This window comes from Rhinoraja longicauda, chromosome 1 (assembly GCF_053455715.1).
Source record: "Rhinoraja longicauda isolate Sanriku21f chromosome 1, sRhiLon1.1, whole genome shotgun sequence".
Classification (NCBI taxonomy): domain Eukaryota; kingdom Metazoa; phylum Chordata; class Chondrichthyes; order Rajiformes; family Arhynchobatidae; genus Rhinoraja; species Rhinoraja longicauda.
This window is the reverse complement of record NC_135953.1, coordinates 120,904,754-120,924,215: the sequence shown is the minus strand read 5'-3', so window position 1 is coordinate 120,924,215 and position 19,462 is coordinate 120,904,754. Positions and strand designations below refer to the sequence as shown.

General features: G+C 39.8%; 1 protein-coding gene across 7 annotated transcripts in view; it reads left to right on the top strand.

The window, feature by feature from the left end:
- The window catches only part of kiaa1109 (KIAA1109 ortholog), a 292,965-nt gene that overhangs the window by 56,754 nt on the left and 216,749 nt on the right, over positions 1–19,462 (top strand). For all 7 annotated transcript variants that reach the window (XM_078405533.1, XM_078405525.1, XM_078405561.1 and 4 more), the window contains exons 12-15: positions 7,296–7,452; positions 11,237–11,315; positions 13,179–13,270; positions 15,656–15,773. In XM_078405533.1, coding sequence (XP_078261659.1) covers positions 7,296–7,452; positions 11,237–11,315; positions 13,179–13,270; positions 15,656–15,773 — 446 coding nt within the window. The remainder of the gene's footprint in view (positions 1–7,295; positions 7,453–11,236; positions 11,316–13,178; positions 13,271–15,655; positions 15,774–19,462) is intronic.

The window sequence follows — 19,462 nt, the reverse complement described above, 5'->3', positions numbered from 1 at the left end:
CTGATCAATGGAAATAAGTGGTTTACAGACAATTTTCAGGAACAGAATCATTATGTTACCTGGTGATTGTACTATTTATGATCTTGTTTTTTTGAATTCTCACTACAATAATTACAGAACGTATCACATAGTATAATTATTGTATGGTTCAAGAGTCTCAGAACTGGAACTTCTTTGCATTTTATATTTCCTCATCTATTGTTTTAAGAGTGCCTTCGAGATGGATTCTTAGAACAGCTTGTACTGGAGCCTACCAGGGAGAAGGCAATTCTGGATTTAGTGTTGTGTAATGATCCTGATCTGGTAAGGGGACTAGAGGTAAAAGAGCCATTAGGAGGCAGTGATCACAACATGATAAGTTTTACTCTGCAAATGGAAAGGCAGAAGGGAAAATCGGAAGTGTCGGTATTGCAGTATAGCAAAGGGGATTACAGAGGCATGAGGCGGGAGCTGGCCAAAATTGATTGGAAGGAGGCCCTAGCAGGGAAGACGGTAGAACAGCAATGGCAGGTATTCCTGGGAATAATGCAGAGGTTGCAGGATCAATTTATTCCAAAGAGGTGGAAAGACTCTAAGGGGAGTAAGAGACACCTGTGGCTGACAAGGGAAGTCAGGGACAGCATAAAAATTAAGGAGAGGAAGTATAACATAGCAAAGAAGAGTGGGAAGACAGAGGATTGGGACTCTTTTAAAGAGCAACAAAAGTTAACTAAAAAGGCAATACGAGGAGAAAAGATGAGGTACGAGGGTAAACTAGCCAATAATATAAAGGAGGATAGCAAAAGTTTTTTTAGGTACGTGAAGAGGAAAAAAATAGTCAAGGCAAATGTGGGTCCCTTGAAGACAGAAGCAGGGGAGTTTATTATGGGGAACAAAGAAATGGCAGACGAGTTAAACCGTTACTTTGGATCTGTCTTCACTGAGGAAGATACACACAGTCTCCCAAATGTTCTAGGGGCTGGAGAACCTAGGGTGATGGAGGAACTGAAGGAAATCCACATTAGGCAGGAAATGGTTTTGGGTAGACTGATGGGACTGAAGGCTGATAAATCCCCAGGGCCTGATGGTCTGCATCCCAGAGTACTTAAGGAGGTGGCTCTAGAAATAGTGGAAGCATTGGAGATCATTTTTCAATGTTCTATAGATTCAGGATCAGTTCCTGTGGATTGGAGAATAGCAAATGTTATCCCACTTTTTAAGAAAGGAGGGAGAGAGAAAACGGGTAATTATAGACCAGTTAGTCTGACATCAGTGGTGGGGAAAATGCTGGAGTCAATTATAAAAGACGAAATTGCTGAGCATTTGGATAGCAGTAACGGGATCGTTCCGAGTCAGCATGGATTTACGAAGGGGAAATCATGCTTGACAAATCTACTGGAATTTTTTGAGGATGTAACTAGGAAAATTGACAAGGGAGAGTCAGTGGATGTGGTGTACCTCGACTTTCAGAAAGCCTTCGACAAGGTCCCACATAGGAGATTAGTGGGCAAAATTAGGGCACATGGTATTGGGGGTAGGGTACTGACATGGATAGAAAATTGGTTAACAGACAGAAAGCAAAGAGTGGGGATAAATGGGTCCCTTTCGGAATGGCAGGCAGTGACCAGTGGGGTACCGCAAGGTTCGGTGCTGGGACCCCAGCTATTTACGATATACATTAATGACTTAGACGAAGGGATTAAAAGTACCATTAGCAAATTTGCAGATGATACTAAGTTGGGGGGTAGTGTGAATTGTGAGGAAGATGCAATAAGGCTGCAGGGTGACCTGGACAGGTTGTGTGAGTGGGCGGATACATGGCAGATGCAGTTTAATGTAGATAAGTGTGAGGTTATTCACTTTGGAAGTAAGAATAGAAAGGCAGATTATTATCTGAATGGTGTCAAGTTAGGAGGAGGGGGAGTTCAACGAGATCTGGGTGTCCTAGTGCATCAGTCAATGAAAGGAAGCATGCAGGTTCAGCAGGCAGTGAAGAAAGCCAATGGAATGTTGGCCTTCGTAACAAGAGGAGTTGAGTATAGGAGCAAAGAGGTCCTTCTACAGTTGTACCGGGCCCTGGTGAGACCGCACCTGGAGTACTGTGTGCAGTTTTGGTCTCCAAATTTGAGGAAGGATATTCTTGCTATGGAGGGCGTGCAGCGTAGGTTCACTAGATTAATTCCCGGAATGGCGGGACTGTCGTATGTTGAAAGGCTGGAGCGATTGGGCTTGTATACACTGGAATTTAGAAGGATGAGGGGGGATCTTATTGAAACATATAAGATAATTAGGGGATTGGACACATTAGAGGCAGATAACATGTTCCCAATGTTGGGGGAGTCCAGAACAAGGGGCCACAGTTTGAGAATAAGGGGTAGGCCATTTAGAACGGAGATGAGGAAGAACTTTTTCAGTCAGAGGGTGGTGAAGGTGTGGAATTCTCTGCCTCAGAAGGCAGTGGAGGCCAGTTCGTTGGATGCTTTCAAGAGAGAGCTGGATAGAGCTCTTAAGGATAGCGGAGTGAGGGGGTATGGGGAGAAGGCAGGAACGGGGTACTGATTGATAGTGATCAGCCATGATCGCATTGAATGGCGGTGCTGGCTCGAAGGGCTGAATGGCCTACTCCTGCACCTATTGTCTATTGTCTATTGTAAGATGTCTTAAAACCCAAAGTTATCACAATGAGAGTACTGAATGTTATTTTACCATTGTGGTGACCTGCTCTTTGTCTTAATTTCAAAAGAAGATTAATTAGAATGATCACAGCTATTAACCGGGGTGAAAAATAGACTATATCTGGGATTGTTGCTGTAGATTGTGGCACAAGTGTAGTAAGTGTAGAAAATTTGTTTTGCAATTGCTGCTCCGGGCCCTGGTGAGACCGCACCTGGAGTACTGTGTGCAGTTTTGGCCTCCAAATTTGAGGAAGGATATTCTTGCTATGGAGGGCGTGCAGCGTAGGTTCACTAGGTTAATTCCCGGAATGGCGGGACTGTCGTATGTTGAAAGGCTGGAGCGATTGGGCTTGTATACACTGGAATTTAGAAGGATGAGGGGGGATCTTATTGAAACATATAAGATAATTAGGGGATTGGACACATTAGAGGCAGGAAACATGTTCCCAATGTTGGGGGAGTCCAGAACAAGGGGCCACAGTTTAAGAATAAGGGGTAGGCCATTTAGAACGGAGATGAGGAAGAACCTTTTCAGTCAGAGAGTGGTGAAGGTGTGGAATTCTCTGCCTCAGAAGGCAGTGGAGGCCAGTTCGTTGGATGCTTTCAAGAGAGAGCTGGATAGAGCTCTTAAGGATAGTGGAGTGAGGGGGTATGGGGAGAAGGCAGGAACGGGGTACTGATTGAGAGTGATCAGCCATGATCGCATTGAATGGCGGTGCTGGCTCGAAGGGCTGAATGGCCTACTCCTGCACCTATTGTCTATTGTCTATTGCTGCTTGATGTTCTTCAGAAGATGATTTGGCTTTGTGGGTTTCCCCACTCCAATCAACTGCAGAATCATATTATCTAGGAATACAGAAGGTTCGCTACTAGAGTTTTGTTCCACATGTCAGTCAATATTCGAGTCAGTACGCACAGATGGGAGAAAATTAAATGGAGAAAATGTTGTTATAATTGGGATATTTTGAGGGACTTTTGTAATGGAAAGTATGATAATTATGAGAATGATACACCAATATACAAGTTTAAAATTATATGTACAAAATTAAAGGTTTACGTAATAGAATTTTGCAGTTAACATTTGGCTTTTTTAACAATACATTTTGTAAAATGGGTTTTATCTGGTCTTGAAGAATCATTTAGATGCTATTCAAATTAAACGTTCATGTCCCCTTTGAGCTTTTATTATTTGTTTGCGAACCAAATGTACCAGCTAACTGCGCATTTGCATCAACGTCTGGGTAAAGAATTTTCTCCGGAATTTATTGATAAATTTGTTTGACCTTTCTGTGACTCTATGGAATTAGTGACTGTTGTTTAAGATCGCTAGTTTTGACCATCTCAATAAATGAAAATGCGTTTTTATCAAACTAGTTTCTTCAACCAGGGGGGTCATGAATCTGTGGAATTTATTGTCACTGTGGTGGTCGTCATTGGGTATTTTTAAAGCAGAAATTGACAGATTCTTCTTTAGTACGGGTGTCAAAGGTTTACGGAAAGAAGGCAGCAGAATGGGTTTGAGAGGGTAAAATAGATCAGCATTGATTGAATGGTGGAGTAGATTTGATGGGCTGAATAGCCTAATTCTGTTCCTATATATTATGGTCTTAGGCTCACCAGCCAAGATTTTATATATTTAACATAACTCGTGTGTTTCTTCATTATATAATATCGAATATAAAATCTGGTGCTTTAGTTATAAAAGGCCATGTTATGATTTATTAATCTGGACATTTTTCACCCAATTTAAGTTACTATCTTTATTCCATGCAGTGTTTTCTGTTTTGTAGCCAGCAAAGTTATCATGTTTACCGCAAATTTCCTGTATAGTCTTTGTTACATCCTTTTGATCCACAAGTGGTATCAATAACATTTATCTAATATGACTTTATTTTTTAAATTCTGTGTTGAAATGTTTGTTTGCAGTTATTTGATGTTTTAAATTGCATCTTTGTGTAAGTTGTTTACTTTTGCATGCTGCTGCTGTTAAACATGGAAACATAGAAAATAGATGCAGGAGTAGGCCATTCGGCCCTTTGAGCCAGCACCACCATTCAATATGATCATGGCTGATCATCCAAAATCAGTACCCAATTCTGGCTTTTTCCCCATATTCCTTGATTCCCTTAGCCCTAAGAGCTAAATCTAACTCTCTCTTGAAAACATCCAGTGAATTGGCCTCCACTGCCTTCTGTGGCAGAGAATTCCACAGATTCACAACTCTCTGGGTGAAAAGAATTTTCCTCATCTCAGTCCTAAATGGCTTACCCCTTATTCTTAAACTGTGACCCCTGCTTCTGGACTCCCCCATCATCGGGAACATTTTTCCTGCATTGATCCTGTCCACTCTTTTAAGAATATTATATGTTTCTATCAGATCCCCTCTCATCCTTCTAAATTCTAGCAAATGCAAGCCCAATCGACCCATTCTTTGATCATACGTCAGTCCCCCCATCCCGGGAATTAACCTGGTGAACCTATGCTACACTCCCTCAATAGCAATAATGTCCTTCCTCAAATTAGGAGACCAAAATTGCACACAATACTCCAGGTGCGGTCTCACCCAGGCCCTGTACAACTGCAGTAGGACCTCCTTGCTCCTGAACTCAAATCCTCTTGCAATGCAGACCAACATGCCATTGGCTTTCATCACTACCTGCTGTATCTGCATGCTTACTTTCAGTGACTGATGCACAAGCACATCCAAGTCTTGTTGCACCTCCCCTTCTCCTAATCTGACACCATTCAGATAATAATGTCTTTCTGTTCTTGCCACCAAAGTGGATAACCTCACATTTATCCACATTATACTGCATCTGCTGTGCTTCTGCCCACTTACCCAACCTATCTAAGTCTCCCTGCAGCCTCATAGCATCCTCCTCACAGCTCACACTGCCACCCAACTTTGTGTCATCCGCAAACTTAGAGATGTCACATTAAATTCCCTCATCTAAATCGTTAATATATATTGTAAACAACTGGGGTTCCAGCACCGAGCCTTGCAGCACCCTACTAGTCACTGCCTGCCATTCTGAAAAGGACCCGTTAATTCCTACTCTTTCCTTCTGTCTGCCAACCGGTTCTCAATCCATGTCAATACCATGTCCTCTAATTTTGCACACTAATCTCTTGTGTGGGACCTTGTCAAAGGCTTTTTAGGTAATTGGCCTGTTGCTTAATGTGCTTAATCTATTTAAAATATAGGAATATTTCTCTTTTCTAGGTTTCTTTTGGTATTTGTAAATTCATTCCCTCTGCAATTTTTATCCTTTATGGTTTGTTTAATCATTTATCTGCCCTTTTCCTCTTGAGAATATCCTAATATCTTGATTCCAGCTAAAGTGCTGCCCATTCTGATAGGCCTTGGTAAATAAACAAATCATTCAGCATTACTGTCATTTTTGCTTGTTGCCTTAAGAAACAGAATTTCATTAATTGTAATGGAATAAAGGGCTGACTGATTTCAATTTTAAATGGTAAATCCTCTTTCGACATTTTACCCATTCCTTCTCTCTAGAGATGTTGCCTGTCCCGCTGAGTTACTCCAGCATTATGTGTATACCTTCGCCACCAGATGAAATAGTTTCATTGTATCTACCTAACTGACATTGGCAATAATGTTTCCCTTTGTCAGTTGTGACTTTATATTGTTGAAGGTGAATGATTTTAAAAAATGCTCTTGTGAATCATTGCATGTGTGTTTGTATGCAGAGATGTGGATTGCTTTTGCTTTCAAATGAAATGTATTTATTACTTTTGGATCCTGAATATCTACACTAGATGAAAGAACCAATACATAGAGCAGGGGTGGCCAAACTTGCTTAATGTAAGAGCCACATACGATAAAGTTCAGATGTTTGAGAACCGCAAGACATGAACAAAAGAGCCGCAAGACATGAACTTAAATATTTTTACTAACCATGAACATTAAACTTGCGTTTTATTCCAATGGGGTCTCAATTCATACCCAGTAAATAATTATAAAGCTTGAAATTTTTTCTTATTTACCTTTTATATTAACTGTGATGAAAAAAGGAGCTCAGCCAACATATTTCCACGAGCCGCATATTAAAGGTCAAAGAGCCGCATGTAGCTCGTGAGCCGCGGTTTGGCCACCCCTGACATAGAGGATCATAATAATGCAATCTCTGAAAAATGTTCACGTCGATAGATGATTTTTCACTAATTCTGATTGTCCACTAATAAACCAAATAGGTAAACTAAAATCCAAAGAAAGTGAGTATGGAGCAACTTTCACAGAGAAGTTGCTCTCTGCTCACTGTTTTCACTTTGTATCATTGGAAAGTGAGGAAAAAGGATGATTGACAAACCCCTTGATTGATTTATTTATATATGTGTTTCACTGAAAGCAACGCAGTTAATTATATTTTAAAGTCATTTATTTATTTGGTATGGTGCAAATTGCATTTGGAAATTTCAGGAAGGCACATGAGTTGTGCATTATATCTAAAATTTACTGAAATTGTACATGTATGGTACACAATATTTGCCAAAAGTTAAAGTTTGCATGAAATAAACTATTTTGTTACCTTATCACCGAGTGCTAATCTCAGTGTAGTTTGTCGTCACTTTGCTAGTTCCAAATAAAATTAATTCTTAAAATGCTTTATTTTACGACAGGGAATATTTGTGGAAGTTTTTCTTTCCAGCCGATTATCAAAAACTGAAGATCACTGAATTAGCAAAACCTCGAAAGCCACGGCAAATCCTTGCATTTGAACTGCGCATGAATATAATTGCGGATGCTACTATTGATTTGCTTTTTACAAAGAACCGGGTAAGTACAATCAACTCAGTTACGTCATATATCAGAATGAAGGTGGTAAGTTAATTAAAAACCATAGCAAGTGATAACATCTGAAGGATCTGTAACACCTGCCATATTGCTAATTTTATTGAGGACAGATGGCTGATCCCCTTGGAGTCCAGGGTGCTGATGTAAATTGGGTTGCTGCTGAGTCCTTGAAGATTATGTTGTTGCATTAACTCTGGTTTAACTCCTCATGATAATCAGTTTGGTAATCACATAATAGGTACAACTTGCTGAAGTCGTAAGAATATTAAGTTATTGTAAAACCGCTACAGATGTTGAAATAAAAAGTGGAAATGCATTAATTGTTTGATATTTCACAATTCTCTACATTTCTTGTGTTCAGTTAAAGCTTTGAATTGTGTGGTATGTGACTATTAAGCCTTATTCATTGGTTTGTGAAACACCATCTCCTGTGATTGAACTCTGGTTAGGCTTCTCTTTCAGCATCTGCAGTTCCTTCTTACACATATAAAGCACCTAATTTGATATACTTTAATACAAATGTGTTGTTCTTTTAATTGTTTTGCAGAAGCAACAGTTTGAGGTTATGATGAGGTTATCATCAGGTTTTAGTTATGAGGTATTAACGCAGATAATGCAACAACGTAATGTTCAAGGAGGCAGCAGCAAACTCAAGTTACCTCAGAACCCTGAACGTTAAGGGTGATTGGTACTGTTCAGGAAAAAAGAATTCATCAATAAAAATTAATTAGACTAAAAAGTATATTTGAAAATTCTCAGTAAAACCTTGAGTAAGAAAAATCCTTGTATGCATGAGAGTGAAAACATCAGTTTTTAAAATGGTGGACATTCTGTAGTCTGCCCTGTTGATTAGATGTTTTCACATGGACTTCATTTTGTCACAAAGTTAGTGGAAGTGCAACTGATAATGACACAACGAGCACGAGAGCATCCGGAAAAGATAGAACAAATCTAATTGATTGAGGAAGGTGAATCAGAGGAGGTAAATATAATTTTAGATCAAGTAAGTGAAAAGAACAATTAGGTTCAGAGAAAGAAAAAAATAAACAGGAGGAAAAATAGAGTAATATAAATGTTTTGTAATATTTGTGACATTGTAAAGCTTCAAAGAAAATTAATAACCTAATGGCATGAGAATCCAAATACTAGTTGTTCATATTCAGAACAAAATAAATTCATTGGCAATCATTAACTATACCATAGTTAAAAAGCTGTAAGTTTACTGATCAGACCTGAGTTTAATAGTCCAATAACATGCATTGCAACACCTCCTAGAGCTAGAATATAAACAAGATACCTCTACCCCTCTAGAATGAGAGAGGTGGCAAATGCATGCAGACAACAGTAACCTCTGAAGTCACCAATCCAGAATTGGAAATATGGCATTTCTTTATTTTCACTGGTTCAAAAATACCTAACTGATCGCACTGTTGATATACCTTTTGCCATGTAGTCTGCAAAGGTTTTAAGACAATGGTTCACTATTTCCCTCATTGGTCTTTCGAGATGAATAATAAATGCTGTCCTTGTCAACAATGCTAAGACGTGTCGAATTAAAGAAAATGCAGTAACATTAGGAAAGCATGGGCAGCATGGTGGCGCAGTGGTAGAGTTGTTGCCTTACAGCACCAAAAAACTGGGTTCAATCCTGAGTATGGGTGCTGTCTGTATGGAATTTGTATGTTCTCCCCGTGACTGCGTGGGTTTTCTCCGGGAGATCCAGTTTCTTCCACACTGCAAAGACGTACAGGTTTGTAAGCTAATTGGCTTGGTAAAGATTGTAAATTGTTCATGGTGTGTGCAGGATAGTGTTAGGGTGCAGGGATTGTTGGTCAGCGCAGACTCAGTGGTCTGAACGGGCTGTTTCCGTGCTAACTAAAACTAAAAAAAAGGCGGAAATGTTAAGAGTGAGAAATGGTTGTATCAAAGAGATTATCCAGCAGCTTATGCTTCAATGTGTGTCTTTTCCTCTTCATGGGTTTTTTTGTCCAATTTTTGCATTATTAAGTGCATTCAGACACCATTAATATGTAGACCCTATATATTTGGAGACCTTATCCCACAACAGAATTGTGTAGCTGCATAAAATTGAATCAGGCACTTTACTACTTATCTCTTATCTATTGATTTTTAGTATCCTGCCGAAGGATAGAAAGGGGAATTTTGTTATTTATATACTCAATGATCCTTGTTGGAAATGTTTTGACATTGAAGGGGCAATGTGGGTTTATGTGATGGTCATTGGTCCACAGTACATTGCCAGCCAACTCTGCCAAGATGGGCATGCAAAGGAAGGACTCCTAAGCAACAGAGGCCCATAGCAATGAATTAACATTTCAGTAGAGGTGATTGAAACATGCTTCATTTCATATACATTTTAGAGACACAAAAACCTGCAGATGCTGGAATTGAGCAAAGTAAAAGGGAAATATGGGTCTTGAGGATGGGAGGGGAATTTTCTGAAGGAGTGGAAAGGTGCAAGGTGATTGGGTTGGTGGGAGACACTGGGAGAAATCCTTGGGATGGAACAGGCTGGGAAAAGAGGAGTAGCATAGGTGGGGTATTTCTTGAAATTAGAGAATACAATGTTCATACCGCTGTGTTATAAGCTACCTAAGCGGGAAATTATGTGCTGCTGTTTGAGTTTGCAAGTGGTCTCATTCTGGCAATGAAGGAGGCCAAGGACCGAAAGATCAGTTTCTGAATGGGAAGGGGAGTTAGAATGGTTGGCATGCCTTGGGGGACTGAATACAAGTGTTCGGCAAAACAATCGCCTAGTTTGCCCATGATCTCGTCGATATAAAGGAGGCCACATCGAGAGCACCAAATGTATTAGACAAAGTTGGAAGAGGTGCACTTGAACCTCTGTCTCACCTGGAAGGGCTGTTGTGCTCGGATAGAAGTCACTGCATGCATCCTTTACATTGATGAGACCAAACTTAGACTAGACGACTGTTTTGCTGAACACTTGCACTCTGTCCCCCAGGCCTGCTGGAGCTTCCAGTTGCTACTCGTATAACTCCTTCCCATTCCTATACCACACTTTTCCGTCCTTGGTCTCCTCCATTTCCAGAGTGAAGCCACACGCAAACTGAAAGAACAGCACCTCTTATTCTATGTTGGTATCTTATAACCCAACGGTATAAACGTTGGATTCTTCAATTTCTAGCAACTCCTCTTTTCACTTTGCGTCTTTTTCCTCTGCTAGCCTCCTCTTATGCACATATTTCTCCCGCCATCTCCCACCCCAGTCACCCTGTTCCTGTCCCCTCTGTATGCTTATCTCTCATCACGGGGCCATATTTCCCTTTTATCCCACTCTTATCCCCCCCTATCCAACTCCACCCTTATCCCTTTCTCCAGCATTACATTTCCCACCTCCTTTCCTTATCTGGCACCTTTTTATTTCTTTTGTCACTTACTCCATTATTCACCAGGTTTTACCACAGTCCAACCTCATTTCCACCTTTCTCTTGCCTACTCCAATCAGTGGTTCAAACCCAAACCACCACCTGTTCATACCCTCCATAGATGCTGCCTGACTCGCTGGGTCCTCCAGCAAGTTGCATTTTTGCTTAATATGCTCTTTTCTTCTGTAAACGGGATAATTGGGGCAGAATATGAAATAAATATTTCAGGGTAGTGTCATTGGATAAGAGATTTCTTGATGTATAAAGGTAACTGATTTGATCTAATGCATGTATTCTGAATATCAATTGAATGGACATTTAAAATATTTATTATGTTGCAATATTTGTTTATTTAGGAGACCAACGCCATACATGTAAATGTCGGAGCAGGTTCGTATTTGGAAGTCAATGTTCCGATGACAGTAGATGAAAATGGTAAGTTTCTATCCACATCTTAAAAATGGGATAGAAACATTATACTTTGTTTAATAAATTTAAAGACCCTAGCTGGGTCATTGGCTCATAAACAATTATTGCTGATATGTGGCTTGATAGGAAAAATGAAGTGCCAGGAGAATATTGTCCCAAAAGGAATATAGAAAATATAACTCATGGAAAATTACATGGGAAGATATGAGATGATGGATTTTGATTTTGGTAGAAAGACTGAAAATGCTTTTACATGGACATATGCTCGTATATACTGAAATATAGAGAGATATTAAAATGCGACTTCATGCAAAGCAGTAAGTAAAAATGCAGAATCACTAAACCATTTGAAAGGCAAATGATATGTTCGACTTTAAATGGAAGGGGTTTGAAGTTCAAAAGTTAATATGTCCACCTAAAATTGTACAGGGATTTGGCGTGACCTGTTGCATACTATATGGATATTTAGGCTCTTAATCTAAAGTAGACTTGGAGTTAGTGAAGCATAGATTCACCAGATGGATTCCAAGAATGGGACAGTTACCCAAGGAGAGCTTTAGGTTTTTTTTAGTTTTGCTTATTATCACGTGTACCGAGGTACAGTGAAAAGCCTTTTTGTTGCGTGCTATCCAGTCAGTGGAAAGACTATAAATGATTCCAATCAAGCCGCCCACAGAGTACAGCTGCAGGATAAAAGGATTAACGTTTAGTGCAAGATAAAATCCAGAAAAGTTCAAATAAAGATAGTCCGAGGGTCTCCAATGAGGTAGATGGTAGCACAGGACCGCTCTCTAGGATAGGATGGTTCAGGTGCCTGATTACAGCTGGTAAGAAACTGTCCCTGAATCTGGATGTATGCTTTTTCACACTTCTGTACCTCTTGCCTGATGGGAGAGGGGAGAACAGGGAGCATCTGGGGTGAGACTCGTCGTTGAATATGCTGGTGACCTTGCCGAGGCAGTATGTGGTGTAGATGGAGTCAAAAGAAGGGAGGTTCTACGACGCATCTGTAGAAGTTGGTGAGAGTTGTTGGGGACATGCCAAACTTTCTAAACCTTCAAAGGAAGGTTGGTGTGTTTTCTTGGCCATTGCTTGTCCAGGACAAATTGCTGTTGATATTTACTCATTGGAACCTGAAGCTTTCAACTATCTCTACTTTGGTGCTGCCAATGTATGTGTTCCGCTTCGCTTCCTGACGTCGATCACTATCTCATTTGTCTTGTTGACATTGAGAGAAAGGTTGCTGTCTTGTCGCTAGGTTACAAGGTTCTCAATCTCTTAAGGATGACAGGCCTATAGTTAAGTTCAAAAGACCAAGAGGTGATTTATCAAGATGAATTGTGCAAGGATTGAGGTGTCAACTCTGAAGTTGTTTTCTCCAGATGAAGAGTCTGGAAAGGGGCCTAGCTCCAGGTCATGGAGATGGCCATTCAGAACGGAAATGAACAGAAATCTCTAGCATTCTCTCCCACCACTTGAAGTTCAGATATTGAGTATGTTTAAGATTGGGAGTAATAGAGTTATGAGCACTAAGGAAATCAGAATTCATAAGGCTTGTTGGGATAATTGTATGAGGCAGAGGATTAGAAATAATCTTATTGAATGGGAAGTTGACTGTCGGAGGGGGGCAGGGAGTTACTGAATAACCTAGCCCTCTTTCATGTTACATATGTTTATGTAAATTACCTGCCTGCTATTGAAGAAAGTTCATTAAAAAATATTTCTCAATAGATGTCATTTTTTAATATTTGCCAATATTTGTGAAACTTATATTAGTTGTCTATATTATGCAAGGAAGATAGGAAACGTGATATATTTTAATTGTTTGTAATATTAACTCTAAACATATGTTGGTTTTCGTTTCAATAGGCTTTTCACCGACTGTTAAAGGTCAGCTTCTCCACGTGGATGCAACCAGCAGCATGCTCTATCGAACTCTATTGGAATCGGAAATGTTAGCTGTGAGTTTTTTACAATTTTTTTGAGAACGACAGTATTTGGCATTGGAGCTGGGGTTTCAAAGTTATGTACCTTTGTGTCAAAGTCGCCAGCTCGGTTGATAAATGTTATTATTGCGCAACAATATTGACGCTTGAATTTCATTCCCCCCCCCCCCCCAATGCATTGCATTTATCTGCTTTTTGTTTAGTAATATAATGTGTAAATGGGTATTATTCCTGGTGTCAGACTGGCAAAGCAGGACATAATGTGGAAATTTACAAGTGCAGGAAGCATGCACAGTTTTGAGTCGGTGTAGGTTCAAATCCCAGCCATTTGATTTGACTGCAAAAATCTAATCTGACACTCCAGTGCTTTCTTAAAGAATGCATTAAGTTTGTAGGGGTGGGTTGCATTATTGCCAACAATTCTATCTGACTGCTTTATAGCCTATTAAAACATGAAGCATTGGCACCATCTCTGGTGCTTACATCTACCCTATTTACTGTCCTCTTTCTGTATTTGAATAAAAAATAATGTACCGGGGAGCTCAATGTGTCAGGCAGCATCTGTGGAGAGCATGGATAGCTGACAAATTAGGTCGGGACCCTTCTTTGGTCTGATAGAGTATGGAGAGAAAGCTGGAAAAGAGAGGTTGGGTGGGGCAAAGCATCTTCCATCCACAATTGCCATATTTCCCTTTAATCCCTCCTTCCTTCCCCTCCCCCCTATCCATTTGCTCCCATATTCTTCCAAAGCCTCTACATCCTTCCTGTAACGGGGTGACCAGTTGAAGAGTTTGAACTGCAGAAATGCAGTCGATTTTGCATTGAAAAGATAGGCTGACAGTATTCATTGCTGATATTGTGTAAAAAAAAATAGGACTTTACCTTTTGTAATTCTCGCAGTGGGAACTTGCAGAAACCACTGGAAAAATCTTTGTTGCAAGACTCCTGTGTTATAAATTCATGAAGTGGGGCAATGTGTGGGGTGGCCAAAAATAACCATGCCCAGGAAATGAGAACATTGTCATCCTGTTAAGTCATGCCATCAGATAGAAGTCTTTTTGGAAACAATTAGTGCTTCTGAATATTTAGGTGATTCAAAACAGTCAAATGTTTGTATAAAAATATGTTTAAAGTAAGCTTGAACTAGAAAGAAATTGAAAACTGAAACATTTTCAACCACTTTAGTCATATTCAGATAATTTTACACCATGTAGATTAATTTGTTATTAGAGATTTAAAAATGTAAATACTAAGCACTACTTTTAAATTCATGGACATCTTAAATCACCATGCCCTGACCCATATCATTTTTCTCTCCCAATGAAATTAATTCGAACTGATTTTGGTCCTGGCCAGAATTTTGGGGCAAATTCAGATTCTTCATGTTAACCAATTAGGAGAAGTTGAATTCCCATATTGAAGTCTGCGATGAGTTCAGTGTGGGAGCACAATCTGCTGTGTCTCAGTTCTGCACTTCTGTGTACATGGATGGAAACATCAGTCTCACAGGACTATGACGGCAAATACCAACAGTTTTGTCAACATCACTCCTCAAATTCTGGGCCATAGCTCACAATCACAATAATACTTTATTAGCCAAGTATGTTTTGCAACATACGAGGAACTCATTTGCCATACAGTCATTACAATAAAAAGCAACAGGACGCACAAAATACATTTTAACATGAACATCCACCACAGTGGCTCCTCTGCATTCCTCACTGTGAGGAATCTCTCCCTTCTTTGTCCTCCAGCAGTTGGGGGCCTCTAACCTTCCATTGACGGGACGATCTTAACTCCCGTAGCCGGCAGCGGGCCTCCCTCATCGGGGCGATCAAGCTCCTGCATCAGAGGAGGATCTCAGCTCCCCTGCGCCAGCGATCTTACCCCGGGTCAGGGCTTGTCGAACCTCCTGCAGCTTTGGAGCTCCTGACCAGTCTCAACCCGAGACTACGAGCTCCTTGATGTTAAATCCGTAGGCCGCATTGGAGCGTTGATCCCAGGCAAGGAATCGCACGCTAAGATGTTAAGTCCACGGCCCAGCGGGGACTTCAAGTCAGTCCCATGCAAGGCCTCCAGCTCCACGATGCTAGGCCGCAGTATAACCAGAGATACGATCCGGAAAACAATTGCATCTCCGGCAAGGTAAGAGATTGAAAAAAAGTTTCCCCCTCCACCAACCCCCACCCAAAACAAACCAGAGAATATTTACACAAACTTTTAAAACTTATCAAAAACAACAAAAATAGTTTGAAAAGGAGAGACAGACTATAGGGCGAGGCTGCCAAGGGCAGCGAGGCGCCCCTAGGTGGTTCTAGCTGAGTTTGTGTTTTATGATACTGTTAATATTATTTTTTTTTTGCTGTATGTTAATTGCTGCATTAAAATCTTACATTTTAGTTTCAACTCAATGCCATCTATCAAAGGACTTGGAACATGCCTCAGGAGTGGCAATGTGAAATTGAGGTATACAAGGCAACGTACCATTTTATTTTTGCTCAGAAGAACTTCTTTACAGGTAAGTTTGTTCTGATTAAACAAAATATGAAAACTGTACTTCTGTACTTGTAATTGCTACCATTGACATCTCCATCAGCTGCTTGGCAAATCAAGATCAAGGGTTGTGTTCAAGAGAAGAGGTCAGAAAATATTTTGGAGTTAAGAGTGCGGACTTAATTTAGCTTCTAATGTTCTTGTTTAGTATTTGCGTTATAGAGATCCATCTGAAAGTTTTCCAAATCATCAATATAAGGATTATCAGCGAGTGTCAATATTGGATGCCACTGGGTACCACAAAGCATTGATAATTAACATTCAAAATTCTTGGCTTAGTTATATTAACCAGTTATGCACTTTTGCATTGTTAGTGTCAAGTAGATTTAGATTTTTTTTTTTAGATTTAGAGATACAGCACAGAAACAGGCCCTTCGGCCCACCGGGTCCGCGCCGCCCAGCGATCCCCGCACACTAACACTATCCTACACCCACTAGGGAGAATTTTTACATTTGCCCAGCCAATTAACTTACATACCTGTACGTCTTTGGAGTGTGGGAGGAAACCGAAGATCTCGGAGAAACCCCACGCAGGTCACGGGGAGAACGTGTAAATTCCGTACAGACGGCGCCCGTAGTCAGGATCGAACCCGAGTCTCCGGCGCTGCATTCACTGTAAGGCAGCAACTCTACCGCTGCGCCACCGGGCTGCCTCGTACCTTTCATTTTAAATCTTTAGAATTCTTGCTATTTAGTTGCCATTTAATTTCATTACAGTGTGGTTACTAATGCAATTGATCGTTTAATTGTAAAAGAATGTAGATGAACTGAGAGAGGTTTTTTTAAATGAATACTTAGCATCTATATTACGTTGCCCTACATATATATGTTTTGGGGTTTAACCATACCATTTGCTAATAAAAATACATCTCCCACTGCCTTTTTTATTTTCTCTCATTTTTGATTTGAGAAAAATGAGACAATAGGACAGATAAGTGCATGACTGAGGAGTTGAGGCAGGGATTCATATTTTTGGACCATTGGGATCTCCTCTGGGGCAGAGGTGACCTGTACAAGAGGGATGGTTGCCCTTGAACTGGAGGGCAAGCAATATCCTGTATGCTTATGCTACCCGAAGGGTTTAAACTAGATTGGCAGGCGATGGGATCCAATGCAGTAGCGAGACAGGTCCGAGGCTGGAAAACAGTATGGAAGTCAATTCATTCAGACACATTCAGTAGTCAAACACATTCAGAGGCAGGACCCAGGAAAGATGGTTGGATTAAATTGTAATTATTTCAATGCCACAAGACTGACGGGTAAGGCGGGGCGAGAGAAGAAATTACACATATCCTGGCTGAGGTAGATGAATCTTTGTTGGACGTGGGTGAATTGACCGAAGACTGGAGGGTGGCTATTGTGCTCGATTTAAGCAGGGCTGCAAAGAAAAACCTGGGAACTGCAGACCAGTAAGCCTAACATCTGTGGTAGGAAAGTTACTTGAAAGGATTGTGAGATATATGATATTCATGCAATTGGAAAGAAAAGAGTTGATTAGGGATGGACATGATGGTTTTCTGCATGGGAGAATGTGTATCACAAATTTGCTGGAGTTTTGGAGGTAACCAAGAAGTTTGATGAGGATATGCTTCTGGACATAATCTATATGGACTTCAGCAAAGCTTTTGTTACGGTTGCACATAATTGGCTGCCCTTAAGGGTTAGATCGTCTGGCATCCAGGGAAAGCTTGCTAACTGGATACAGAATTGTCTTTGTGATAGGAAGCAGAGGGTGGTAGTGTGTGGCTGTTTTTTTGGACCGGAGGCTTGTGACTATTGATATGCCTTATGGATTAGTGCAAGGGCCTATTACTGTTTGTCATCTTTATAACTGATTTGATATTTTGCCCATTTTAAGGCAAATAAATCTTAACGCTTATCAAGCCATTACATTCCTGCTGTCCTGTGACATCTGGGGTATCTCTTTTTCTGTGCCATTTCAAATTCTGATTTAATACAAAAGGTCAAATTGAATGTATCTGTGTACTTGCTCATTGGCCTTACATATTTTCTGTTGTGCTGCAGCAAGTACGAATTTCATTGTTCTATCTGGGACACATGACAATAAAACTCTCTTGACTCTTCTCCCTTCAATAAATTGTGGAGCAATTATTAGGAACAGCTGTGTAGTGGTAGCTCAGCAATAAACTCACTGCTCTGTTTTGGTTCTACCAGGAATGTTCAACTTAATAGCTCATTACAACTTTGGGGAAACATTTGCAAGCATTTTGGAAAAAACAATGTTAAGTTGAAGAAGTATGGGAGATGAACTGCCACTGACAAGGACATATTTCATTGAACAGGAGTAAATGAGAAACAAGGGGAAACTTCTCTGATGATAGTCATATATCACTGATGATAGTCATACATCACTGATGATGGTCATACATCACTGATGATAATTGTACAAAGAAAGATAGTTGTGTTTGTTGGAGGTTAAATCCCTCAGTCCATGACATTGTAGAATTATTCCTCAATGCAATGTGACACGTCTTAATATATTAATTGCTTCATTTGTAGCCTTCTGTCCTTTCTAGGGTCATGTGACCATCTACCAGAATAATAAAAGAGATATATACCTGAATATAATTGAAATTATAGGTTTCAAATTTGGTTTGAAATGGAATTAACATGTATGTATAGTGTTTCTCAAACATTCAAAGATCAGCTTGAGCCAGAGGCTATGGGAACTTGAACACAGGCATCCAATTTGCGGTCTTCTAAATTAAATCCAGTGAGGAAAGATTATTTTAATTCTTGTTAGTTGAAAGCTGTCTAAACGATAACATAATTTCATTATGGTTAGAGTGTCTGCCTTTATCATCACCATTTGCTTTTAACTCTTAACCAACAATTATGCAGGCTCCTTGATGTTGCTTTACACCATTGCAGTAGTATTAAATATATTTATACAAATGTAAGCTGGAATAGTGACGTGACAAGTAGATTGCAGCATTTTCAGGAAAGAATCAGTGTTTTACATGTTGATAATGGAAACATCTATATTGGAAGAAAGCCATTCACATCAAAGGAGTAAAGCAATGTTATTAATTAAATCAGGAAATGAGTCACTTTCATCTTTCAAGCAACTGAATCTTTAAATATATTAATATTTTACACTATAATAGTAATTTCTTCCTGTGGCACCACTATTCTGAATATATCGAATGTTATTTTGATCATAATATATGCCATATGAAAGAATGAAGAAAACACGGTGGTCACTGGTCATTTTTCAGGATGTTCATAAGCTACAACACTAAAATAATGGTTACCTCTGGATAGTGCACGAAGGGATATTTATGGAGTTTTCTCATCATTTGATGAACTCTGGTTGCCATCTAAAAATGTTATTTATTCAGATGCACAAAATGGAAAGATTAATGAATATTTTGATCATTTGTTATAAGGATAAGAGAGTGAATGTGCTTTAGATCACTGAAGGTTTTAAGTGAAACTTATCAATCAGATCAGTCTTTAAAGTTTATTCTGTATAACACATGTTTCATAACATGAATTGGATGTAACACCAGAGATGATTGATGGAATATTATTAACTTTACGTGGCGGAATTGGTTAAAATGTGATTTTCATCAGGAACTAGAGCATCGCTTAAAAGTTACCTTGGAAATTGGCAAGCAGAAAAAAAGTTGT